Source organism: Sander vitreus, chromosome 3 (genome assembly GCF_031162955.1).
Source record: "Sander vitreus isolate 19-12246 chromosome 3, sanVit1, whole genome shotgun sequence".
Taxonomy (NCBI): Eukaryota; Metazoa; Chordata; class Actinopteri; order Perciformes; family Percidae; genus Sander; species Sander vitreus.
The window spans coordinates 22736832-22750073 of NC_135857.1; the positions used below are offsets into that span (position 1 = coordinate 22736832).

The following is a 13242-nucleotide window of genomic DNA, read 5'->3' on the forward strand; positions in this document are numbered from 1 at the left end:
ACGTGCCATCATGGATGCCAGTTGAACACCGGAGGGAAAACTGAGATTGAGAGGCTAGCAGTTGGCGGTTTAGAGAATACATAGTAGGAAGAATTTCCCCACTATTGGCTTTTCTGCTATAAACTGTCTAGTACTATTTAGAGGCGGATATGCCTGGTTATGATCCAAGAGGAATGCCAGAATCCACACCATGTGAATGAAGTGTGCCTCAGGGCCAATGCTTTTCTTTGGTACAGACTGGGAGCTACCAGACCAGTTCTGTGTATTACATTTGATTTCCTCCACTTTATACCCAATTCAAGAAAAACACTCAGTTTACACTGACTTCATGCATGCAGGTATAATTCACTTGAGCCAGGCTGATATTTCAATGTCAAAGACAGATAATGTCAAATGACAGTATCAGCCTGGATTCTTTTGTTTATATAGCTCATCCCAACAGAGTAGAATTAGAAATCACAGGGCTGTGTTCTGTTTGATTTCCGGGAAGAAAAAAAAGAAGTAGTATGCATAATGTGGTCTGTGTCTGTAAATGTTAGTACTGGCACTGGTCTATAAGATAAAAAATGCATGCAGAATCAGTGGCCTAATTGGGACAATCTGAGCCCGTCTGAGTTCTCCTTATTAAAGTATTGTAACTGTTAATGATCTAGTGAATCAGCTCAGACCACCAGGAGAAAGTCATTGTACTAGGCAGATTTAGGTGTCAATGTGAAGTTGGGAGAAGGCCAAGGAAAGGCGGCGTACTCAGCAAAACACCTCCTTGGATGAATGCAGTCTATAAAAATCACTAATATAAAAATGAATCTTTGTAGCATTACTCTGCAGAAGGCTTGAATGATGAATCAGCACGTCAGTGTAGTGCCAATTATTTTCCTTACCTATCAGTGCCAAGTTTGGCAATTTTCCCAGACTCTTGCCTTTGTCCAGTACTCGCTCCCACTTGTAGTTGATGGGGTCAGAACCATCGCTGGACTTGCAGCTCAGCTTGACATCACTGCCCTCCAGGAGCTTGCCATCCATCCAGCACCTCGGCTTGGAAGGTTTGACTGTAAGAACACATGGGAATCAAAAACATTTAAATACAAATGTGCAACATACAAGCAAATGTTTGTTCTTTGTCACAGATTGGTACATTTAGATGCTTTTTGCTGTTAATAATAGGGCAAGGTAATAGAAAATGCAAACAAAGTTAAGGCAGAACAGTAAATATTGCAAGGTTCTTACACGTACCGTATCACTAATATGTGTAGTTTCAAATGAAGTAAAAATATACTCTTAAATATAGGCTTATTATTTAATTTGTGGATATGAAGTAATCTTTTAATTAGCTAGAGATACAAGACCAAAAATAAATGTGTAGCATCTTCAAAACAGGCTTTTTGTATTTGACAGTCATTGAGAGTCATATTACTAAAACTGTGGGCTGTGTGATTATATGGGAATATAGACACATTCCCTAATTTGGAACTGTTATTGCTATTATAAAATAAAGCGTAAAAGCGCAAGAAAATATTCTACCAGTTCATAAAATCCATCTTCCATTCATTATCGATGGTTAGGTTGATGATAATATTATTCTCTAAGTGTCTAAAATGAGCTGAAATGTAGTTTTACAATGGATTTTCTCTTTATATATATATATATATATATATATATATATATATATATATATATATATATATATATATAAAAATACTGAAGCATGAGTTATTCCACAATGTGAAGCCAAGCGAAACAGTCCAAAACTAGTGTATCACCTCAAAATAAAACACCACATTAAATGAAGAGCAAAGACATAAAAGTGAGATAATAAGATTACACCTGGCTTGTTAAGTTGCACAAAGTTGAAATGTTTATAAACTTTATTTGAATGTGTCTATCTATATCCACGACTGGCGTCATTGTCAAAAAGGGTGAATCGAACATCACATTCATTTCTCTGAGCTGGTGACACACGCAGAAAAAAAATAGACCCATGGATCAATGTGACCCCAAAGCTGGCTGTTGGGCTTGTGGTAATATGTTCTCCACAGGTCAAAGGTTTTGGTCATAGTCCAGTAGCTGGAGGCACAGTACAGAATAGCTGGTGCCTGCTCAGCCCTGTACAGCTGCTCTTAGATACATGCTAAGAGGCACTGCAAAGCTATCAAAGCAGGAAAATAGCACACTGTTTTCTCCCTCACAAGGGATATATTTTTAGATCAGTGGTGGACTACATTTAAACATCTCTTTTGTGTTTTTGTTATGCTGTCATATTAGCAATGTTGACTTTTGTGTATTTGGCTGCTTGTCAGCAAAGTTGCACTATAAGTAACTCTGTAATGGTAAAATGTTGCCAGTTGCCAGAATGTAAAGCCAGATAGCTTATGTGCCTTTGTCCGTCCAGCCCTCCTTTTCTCCATCCCGTCCTCATCCTTGTGTGCATCTTGCAGCTTTGTCAGGGTCAGTTAGGCCTAACTGCAGCAGGAGCAGTTTGAGCCTCAGACACACAGGCACAAATACAAACCCACCTACAAAAACATACCCACAAACCTATAAAAACACAAACACAATCAAACACACTAAGTCAAAAATATCTGCACATGCAAATCCACACGCACTTTGTAACAAGAACAGTTCAGGCATCCAGGCGTTACCGTGAAAGCTTGCACATAAACACAACCACAACCACTGGAAGCACGCATAAACACTGGCATGCACACAAATACATAGACTCACACGCTGTCCCATGCCAAGCCAGCTACCAGCTCGGCTGCCAAGCTATTCTCTTAGCGTGGGGAGCGAGAGAAAAATGCAAATGTTCGTCTCTCTCAAAATCGAAAATGTCACCACAAAGCTGAGGGCAATTTGTAAAAACTGAGGCACTAACTCACTGAAATGTCTTTATGGAAGAGAGAGGAGAGTGAGCGCAAGAGGATTAACAGACTGTTCCATTAGAAAACCAATAACCGCGGGTTGAACTAATCTCCCATGATGTTTTAATAAATCGCCTACTTTTCTGACATTGAGAACGCTCTTGCTCCTCCCGCTGGACTTTGTGGCTGGCTTTTGTGGTACAGACGCTCCCCTTTTGCTATCTTTCCTTCAGAATTGGTTAGCTATTTGAGATATGCAGGCAAAGACACATATTACCACTGAGCTAGTTGTTAAGCTAAGCCATTTATAACCATCTGTGTATTGGGCAAATGAGGAAAACAAAGAGGAAAAGAAGGGAATACAATGTACAATGATGACTTTGCTGTGGCTTATGAGGCCAAAACAGGCTTTTCTATAGTAACTACAGCTAAGACATGACTTCCTAAGAAGCTCAACAGTGGCTAGATTGATGACAGTTTTTCAATGTCATTATAAACTACTAAATTTCATTACAGTATCAAACTTAGAGCAGGGTCTGTTGTCTGTTTCTCATAGATCTCATAGAGGACACAAATGTATTAGCCTGTGCAACATGAATAATTTAACTTGATGCTTGTCCATGTAACTTGGACACTAACATAATCAATCATGCTCTTCCAGACCCAGTCGCATGTTTCTGGTCTCACCTCATCAACGAATCTATCCAAACCAACCCAAACAGCATGAGCAAAATCAAATCACACTGTCTGAATCAAATTGAATCATTAGGACATTCAGCACGATGGAGGAAATGTGCCAGGCTAATGATCCAGTGATTAGGTCTGTGTGTGTGTGTGAGTGAGAGAGAGAGAGTGTGTATGTATGTACAAATGGGTTTGGGTCTCTTCATAACCTGAGTGTGTGTCTATTACAATGTGTCTGACAACACTCACCCAGCACAATGAGGTTGACCTGGCTCCAGTGGTACTTTCCCCCAGTCTTGACTTTACAGTGGTATTCCCCGGAGTCAGTCAACAGCAGGTCACTAATCAGCAGGGAGGCGTCTCCAGCCAGGTACTCCCCAGCAAAGGACAGACGGCTGGCATCGCTGCCTGTCGCCTCATTGGTGTACACCTGGCCCCCAAAGAAGGTAATGATCTAGATGTATTGAAGAGAAGAAAATTGGAGATTTATTTGAACATTGTTTACTTTATTCACTGACTACTCTCCTGAATACCAAACTCTCTTGTGTGACAAGCTCCTAATGACTCCTACATCACTAAAAGCTTGATCAAACCACAGTTATCCCACTGCCACTAAATGTGCCTTACTCTTCCTTTTAGAATCATTTTCCAATTTCCTCTTGGACCTGGAAAACTAACATTTGGTGTTAATAATTCCAATTATTATATATAAACGAATATCATATACATACATACATACATACATACATACATACATACATACATACATACATATATATGATGTCTCTATATATATATATAACTCTTGAGTGCATTATGCTTTTGTCAGTGTAGTGCTTGCACAATCAAAAAATTAGCATGTGTATACATTAGCATGTCGGCTAACTGGGCAGTGTCAATGACACAGGGGTCTCCGGATCGCTTAATAGTATTCACAATAAAGAGCTACTGAGTATTGCAGTCAGTATTGTATTGAAGTCAGAAGCATTGCATCAGTCATTTTCAGAAATATAATAAACACACCAAGTTTTAGTAATAAAATGATCAAATGGGGAGGTCTTTTGAGGTACATTTATACTATGCATTGTTGTGTTTCTGTGGGGGAATAGCAGGACTTTTGATGTATGTATATTTTTGTTGACTATATGTGTGCACCTCACACACACGCACACACGCACACACGCACACACACACACACACACACACACACACACACACACACACACACACACACACACACACACACACACACACACAGTATATGGTATACATAAAATCAGATGCATATAATGTATACTCATGTTGGTAAGTATTTTCTATATTGTTATTTAGTTTTCTGTATGATTTGCTTATAAAAGAACTATTTTATTTTTCTAAATCACAAAATAAGTCAAATATAGAACACAAAAGAAACACCGATTGGACAAAGCACATCTTTATCAGAACTTTGAAAGAAACATTAATATTAGGCTGGGACAGAAAAAGATGTTTGTGTTAGGGTTTGCGATTGACACAATCTATTTTTCCTTTTATTTTTAGTACAAGGTTTATTGATGCTTGCAAAAACTGGGTCTTCAAAGGAATAATCTGATGATTTGAAACTTCACTGTAGACGTCTAACGTCTGTACACCTAAAATGGAAAGCCTTAATTTTCTTTTCTCTGCCTATTTAAGTCTTTATATGGATTATTTCTATATACTGTCCTTGTTTCTCTTTCCCTTTCTCTCTCTTTGCCTCTTTCTCTCTCCATCCACATCCACAAACACAAACAAACACAGCTGTCACAGTGGCATATTACTCAGGGCAAGTGAGAGCCTGCAGGTGGGGACTGCTAAATGCCGGTGCCACAGTGCATCAGTGCACAAGAAACAGGGGCACCTGCTGTGATCACAGGTGACGACTGACCATTTACAAACACACATGCAAAACCTACACACAGAAGGTACAGTAGCTTTGAAACAAACATGTAGAGTAGAAACACACAATGAATGCAAACAGACATACATTACTGTGCCACAGCTACAGGCACAGAGCGACACAGCTCTGGCACCTAAACTAAGTGGGACACATTTTAAAAAGCATCTGCCTATGGGCACACTTCTGCTGCCTTTATGGACTCTGGATAAGTATTACTCAAATACATATGAACTACACTACACATGTATGTGTATTCGTGCCTCTGGTTATGTCTGGGTGTACTCTTGAACACATGCTTATGGTTTATGACACAGATAGAGAGAGATAGTGAAAGTGCCCGTTAGTGTAAGAAATTTAAGAGGAACTGAGTCAATTGGCCAATGGCTGTTAGCATAATTTGCAATTAAAATGAGGTGGTTGTCTATTCAGTAAAAATTGAAAATACTGTCTGCAGATGTGGAATGTCTCTACCTTTGCGAGCTTTTTTGAACGGATAAGGAGTCTATAGATGAAACACTTCGCTCAGTTATTTTTAAATACTACAGTAAAATAGTTTTGTTGACTTGCAAGGTTATTTTCAGATGTAGAACAAAACATTTACTATTAACAAAACCTGGATTCTGCCTGTACTGGTTGCGTGTGGCAAAAATATAGGATTCTCATTTAGGTATCTTATTTTCATATCATACTGTGATAAAACATAATAAAGCACAATAGCCATTTACCTTTTCTATCAAGGTGGGATTGTTAAGGATAATTTGGGCCAGATTGCACACAAACCAAGAGTATTGTTTACATTCCAACATTTAAGGCATTTAGGTTTTGTTTTAAAACTGTCGTCCATAATGTTTTTAATTTATATATCGGTAATGTATCCATCTGAATAGCAGAGTGAATACAGAAGAAGAAGAAATATAGAAAAATGCACATTTTGCATATTTGCCATAGTTGGAGACACTCTCCACTCTACTTTTAATGAATATTAATCAGCTCAGTGGGCCATAACTGTCCTGGTAATCAATGCTAATAAAGTATGTTCAAAATTGTGTGCTGGAAGGGGAGCAATTTTGCATTGTCTTACATAAAAAATCAACAGCATACATTAGAATCCCACTGCTAATGGTGTATTTCCCAAGAAAGATGACAATTTGTGGAAAGTTAAGAATTTTATCTTTAAGCAGCTTACTTTCATTGTTTCACAGTTTTTTGGAAAATGAAATCATTCCAGGTCTGTTCCGCCGCTGTCGCTACACCCAGTGTTTTGAGTGACTACACTTATATTGGCAGGTCAGCACAGTGAAAACCAGAGGGGCCAGTCTTTTACTGTTCATCTTGAAGAACGTGGATGAACTTTGGTGAGATGTCTCGAGCCCCTCTGTGTCCTCAACACATGTATCCTGTACATTTGCTAACAGAGGCTAAATGTTGACAAGATGCTCTTTCCCTCTGAACACGACCCTCAAGCTGAACAAAAGAATGATTTATTCATTCAGCTGCAGGCGCAGTCTCTTTCCTAATCAAATTTTCAGACGTTTGATTTTAATTAATGGCGCCTTCAATGTTATCTTCCCGTTAAATATTCATCGCAATGTGGCAGCACCCTCTGAATCATCAAAGCGTAAGACACTTGTTTTCCCCTTTTTTTCATTCCTAGACCCTCTGTTTCCCCATCCACACCCTCCTTTATCACTCTCCTTTGTGCTAACCAACACATCAGTGCATGAACAAACCACTTTCAAAGAGAGAGGAAATTTCTTTCTTCCGACAGAAAGCTAGTGAGATTTTATGCTCTTTGTCATTAGATACTACGTTCAATTTGGGTGAAGAAAGGCAATGATTCAAAACCAGTGGGACAATACCAAAAACGTCTTAAGAGGCTGTAGACACAAAACCAAGTTAAGGCAATTTAGAGACTTCAACCAGGTAATGCTATTCTTAAAACAGAATAGTTATGCTGACGACTAGAATCAGCTGCCATCTAATTTTTTATTATCGATTTCATGTTTTGTGTAGTTTCTAAATTTCAGATGGACTCACAGCAAAGGAAACCCAAATAAATATCACTATAAGTGGAGCATTTTCGGAGCATAGCAGAAAATAATATAACATAAGTCATGTATTTGGAATTAAAGCATTTCTTGACCGACTTAAGTAAACAATTTAAAAGACAGAATATGTAACAGATGCTAAACAATGCTTAGTTGTAATTCAATCTCATGTGTGATGTGAAGCCTTGACAACCATTGGGTAAAAACAAGTATAATAACGTGCAAAGAAAGCAGGAGCACTTAAGAGTGACAGATATGCAGCATAGGCTGTCTTTATTTTATGAGCTGACATTTTTGGAAAAACAGTGTGCCTTCCTTAGAGCTTAAGGGAGTGTGTGTGCCGTTTCACTTCAGTTGTGTGTTGTTGAATAAGTGTACAGCAAAATCTCTAGACAACCTGGAGTCTCTGAGTGTCTGTTTTTAAGAAAAATACTGCAGTAATGCTGCTCAATCTGTTAGCTAACGTTAGCTTGGCTTAGCGATTTCTAGCAAGCTGCCAGTTCCTCAGGTTAGTGTTAGTTATGCTACAGAGAAGACTGTTAGAAACAGTGCAGTCACATTGGTAAAAAAACAACTAATTGAAAATCATGTTCAAGTTATTCTCGGGTTCATGCCTTTCATGCTGTAGAAAAAAGGGTCCAAGGTTATAACTACAAAATTAGTTGGGGAACATTCTGGGCATCATTGTTCCTTTGTGAAAAGCACTAAAAGTTGAAGTGCCACAGTAACTTTGGGCATTGACTTAATGTCACTATTATGGCTCCTGTTGGAAATCAATCAGCATGACTCAAATGGAGGAAAGATAGAAGATAGATAAAAAAGTGGATGTGTGAAAGAGAGAGAGATGGAAAGAAGGAGGAGGGATAGATATATGTCAGGTAATTAAAACATATAGCAGTAGTCGACAGAGGTCTGCGTTTTAGCACAAATGGTCCCATTGCCATCTTGAAAGTTCTATAGCAAAGGTCAGAAAAAGTTGCAGTAGCATGCAATAAGAAAAAGATACAATAAGTCATGACAATTCAATTTCAATTATTGTGTTAAAAACACACAAAAACAGAAAGAAAAGAGAATCTTATCTCACCACTTTTTGTCTGGAGTTTGGTTTCTGCAGTAGCCACTCTATGTCGAGAGAGTTGGACGACGGGAACTGGTGGTGGCATGGTAAGGTTGCATTGTCCCCGACAACCTTCTTCATCTCCGTCTGGGCACATACTGACAACAGGCTGAATAGAACTGAGGAAAAGGAGAGGGGGGGTGGGGGTGAGATGTCAGCTTGGGACACTTGCTAAATCCAAACTTGAGACAAGAGGCAGATGCTGCAGATAGGAAGCAAAACCATGCCGATAGAGGAAATTGAGACAGAAGACGCAACGAGAGATATGACCCAGAATCCCATCACTATCTGACAGATGCTGAGATACGTCACACCCGGACACTAAAGAGAGAGGATTCTTCTTCTTTTTTTATTATTATAATTTTTTTTTTTACAGGAAATAGAGTTTGGCATAAGAGCTCAGAGAGGAGTATTATGATGATCTTTTTTGTTAATCCCTTTTGACAAGGGCAGTCAAAGAGCACATTCTTAGTCACAGCAAGAGCTGTGGGGAATTGTGGCCTGGGAAGGAAAGGTACACAGCTTTCAACTACTGAGGAGCTACGCTGCCTGCACATGGACAGGTCTGGTGTAAAACTGAAGACATACATATTGAGTCTTGACGTACTAAAATGTGCCAAACTAGTCGTGGTCACATTCCTATTATTACATGTGACAAAGTAGACTAACAGATTTGACACTATCCACAAACGGAACGTGCAATCATAGTAACACACATTCCAAAATATCCCACAGTCTTCTCAGGGAAGAACTTGCAGTAGAAAGTAGCAATAACGATGATTGTGTGCACAAGCGAGTGATTTTGGACACCGGCCAGACTGTCAGTGGCTATGTATCCATGGGGGAGCAGCGAGGCTAATTTATTGGAGGATGCTGGACAGCCCGGCGGGATTGAGTGGAATTAGCCAGAGGCGTCAGAGGGGATTGCTGGAAGCTAAGTGTGTGTGTGTGTGTGTGTGTGTGTGTGTGTGTGTGTGTGTTTGTGTCCACAAGGGGTGGTGCACTGTGGAGAAATTCAACTCCCTCCACCTGGTAGAAAGACTGTATGATACTGCAGAGCACCATTGAGCTTACACACTCAAATGTGACAGATATTTTTGGCTCTACAACATTTAACTTAACTACCTGCCTTCAATTTCAATGCCAAACGAGCCGATAGCTTCTGGGGATTATGAGCACTTAAAATAAAGTTATCCAGCCAGCAGTCTCTCATTTGGAATCATGCAGGAATGTGCAGGTTGTGTAAATATTGTTACATCCCCTTTTCATTATCATGCTGCTTAATAGCTCAAAAGTTCAATATTTCCTCCTGTTTGCACAGAATAAATATACATTGTGGTTCAGGACACGCATTTAAAGAAAAAACTTGTGTCTGCGGGGGAGTAATTCAACCCAGAGCCCTTTGAAAGAATTCCTTTGTTCTCAACAGACACAATTGCATGCAGTCAAATGTTCCACAGGAGGCCAAATGCATGCATGAGCACTCACTGGGCGCCTGTCCACTAGTTCACTGGTCCACCCTCACAGGAGCCAACACCCTTTCCCATAAGTGATCTCTGGGCCAATGAAAATGTCAGCCCTGTGCCGTGAAACCAATGAGTCAGTGCTGACGCAGGACACAGAGGAGTAGCCTCACACAAACCACTTCTTCCAAGGGAGCTTCAGTCAGATATGCAGTTCTTTAAGTTTTGTTTAAGCTCTGTCTCTACTTTGTGAGTCTTCCGCTATAAGCCTGAGCTCTGGGATACTCAATGTCAATCAAGTTTAAGGTTTCCAATTGACATTCACCAGTTGGACAGAGAGAGGGCACTTCACGGTTGAATGTTTGTGTGACCATTTGGCAGCCCAGGAGTGACACATTTCTGAGGTCCTTCTGCTCTGTTGGACCACCTGCTAAGTTCAAGTCATTAGTCAGCAGAAAAATAAGGGCCACCCCTCCTCCAGAACCCTGAAGGTATCCCCATTTATGACTTTTTAATGCAGCATTTGCAGGGTCATTCATCTTATGGGCTCCCCACCGATTTTAGTTTGGATGTCAGAAAAGAGAGAGAGAGAGAGAGAGTGAGAGAGAGAGAGAGAGAATGGTCAGACTGTGTGTGTGTGTGTGTGTGTGTGTGTGTGTGTGTGTGTGTGTGTGTGTGTGTGTGTGCATGCAATTGGTTGGACCTAATGGTGCACAATAATACCTGATGGTGGTATAGGGGTTTGCTGGAAGACCTGTGCCCACTGTCTCTCCCCTCAGCTCCTCAGGCTAACCTCTGTAATCAGTGCTCCCACACCCATCAGCAGCCCCGGGCTGAACCCAGCACTGTGTAGCAGGCCTGATAAGAGCTCCCTGCTTCTTTTCTCACCTTCCACCTCCTACTTAACTGCCCACTGCTTCAACTGTAGGCTCTGTAAATGAAAGAGTTTACCTAAAAGATATAGGGCCAGGGTGACCGCTGAAAGTGGGGCATTGCAATCTTTTTCCACACAACGTACTAGACTTTCCACAAGCTGACTTTAAATTGACCTTCAATCAATGATGGGGTCTGGTGTCAGAAATGTGCTTCATTGCCCAACAATGAGGATGTAAGTGTCATAATAACAAATAGCAAAATGTGCTGTATCTGTGACGGAAAGAAAATTATAGGTTACGTTTTGCCAGAAAGAGTTGGCAGACAAATCAAAATGGGTATTGGTTGGTATACAGTCGCTGCTCCCCACTTTCCCACTGATTTATGGTCTTGCAGAGGGGCTTTTGTGCTGTGGAATGGATGACACAGTGCTCCCAAAATAAGCTCGCCTTGATGTGCGTTTGCATTTGGATTGGCCTTATTTACCGTGTGCACAGCTGGAATGGTTTGACTGCAAGACCCCATCATTTGTGTCAACATCAACTATGAGACACAACAGAATTAATTGTTGTGGCAGCTATGCACACAAAGTATGAAAAAGTGTTTGGTCAGTCAAGTTTGGGTTTATGACCATGACACTGAATTTGCAGTAAGTTGACCTAGACAGAATAAAAACTGAAATAACGTTCCTGGCTACAGTGCTGTGCATGCATTTGCGTGTCTTTATGAGATTTTATAAGGACATGGGAAAGGCCATCTAAATAAACATGGCCATCTTGAGGGAGAGATAAATGTAGAGAGAACTTGTGATATGATAGCTGGCACCATATCCCAGGCCATGTCCTCTATCCCTCCTCTATCATTGTGTCTGCTTTTCTCAGCTCCGTCTGGCTAAGCTTCATGCTTTCATTTGTGGTGAGGTTCAATCTTTACCCACAAAAAGAAAGAAAAGAAGCATATAATAATTAACAAAAGAAAGTGGAAGCTAACACCAGAGGTTAGAGAGAGTATGAGAGAGAGAGAGAAAAGACAGACGCATTTGACAAAGAGAGATTGAGAGGCTATGGTGAAATATAGAGGAACCCATTTCCATGAAAAGGCCCTAGGGGGAGTTGTGCTCCAGTAAATCCGCCTTACAGAGCCCTCCAATCTTGTTATAGTGTGGCCAGTGAGACGGACAGACAGACAAACAAGGCAGGTCTGGATCTTTCACACTACCCAAAGTCAAGCCCCATATCCCCTCAGTCAGCACAGTGGCCTGGCTGGGGCCTTTGCTATGTCCAAAGCTTGTGACCTCTGGTACTGAAACACAGCAGATCAGAGATGGGGAGGGGGACAGAGAGAGATAGAGGGGTGAGAGGAATGAAAGGACAGAGAAAAATGGGTTGAGGGAGGGGTGGAGGGATGGTGCAATGCCTTATTTTGAGCACTTACTGTAAATCACCGGTGTGGAGGATGGATTATACCATCACAAAGGTGGTTTTAGACACAGATTAGCAGATGCACAATATGAGAAAAAGACTGGAGGTATCACGGTTTTATTTTGGCTGACAATTTCCTGTTGTGTGCATCAACCCTTGTGTTGACCTCGGGTCACATTGAACCGTTTAAAAATGTTTTAAATATTTATATCAGAAAATATGGGACGTAGAAATAAGCGCTGAAAATGTGTAGAAGAAATTTTTTTAAATTTAAAACGTTGGAAAAAGCAAAAACAAATTGTGAAAAAAAGGCGTCAAAAATGTCAGAAAAAAAAGTGTTTGTGTTTTTTCAAGGTTGAAGGGAAGACAACACAAGGGTTAACGCTGTTTTTCATGTACAGAATTCATTTGCGCCCATCTACATTTTCTGTACATGGGTGACTACTGATGTGTATGATGTATGCGTTATGTGAACACATGCTGCCTATCTACATAACAGAGATGCAATGGACTATCTTTTGCCGACAGTAAAATAGTGTCTCAGCACACAAACCTTTGCATTTAGAATACTCATCAGTCATCAGGCTTACAGACTCAAGTCACATTTGAGTAACGTGTACAGTCTCACTGCAGCAGGCAAAAGTACCAATCATCTCCCAACCCTGTAAATCTGTAAAAGAACTGTTTATCTTCTGTCAATTACAGGCTAATCAAGAAACAGGATTAATTGCAGAAAAAGGGGAAATGTTTGGGTTATGACCTCCAAATAAATTCTCAGAAAAAATAGGACTTTATGCATGTAACTAGCAAAATCTGACATGGCAAATATAAATAAAATACCTCCATTGTTATTGCTGACA

General features: G+C 40.3%; 1 protein-coding gene across 1 annotated transcript in view; it reads right to left on the reverse strand.

Annotated features, from left to right (window-relative positions):
• clmpb (CXADR like membrane protein b) overlaps positions 1–13242 on the reverse strand; it is a 63800-nt gene that overhangs the window by 9240 nt on the left and 41318 nt on the right. The window contains exons 2-4 of the mRNA XM_078246565.1: positions 8593–8744; positions 3792–3996; positions 882–1049 (exon numbers count right to left, since the gene is read on the reverse strand). Of these exons, the coding sequence (XP_078102691.1) occupies positions 882–1049; positions 3792–3996; positions 8593–8744 (525 nt within the window). The remainder of the gene's footprint in view (positions 1–881; positions 1050–3791; positions 3997–8592; positions 8745–13242) is intronic.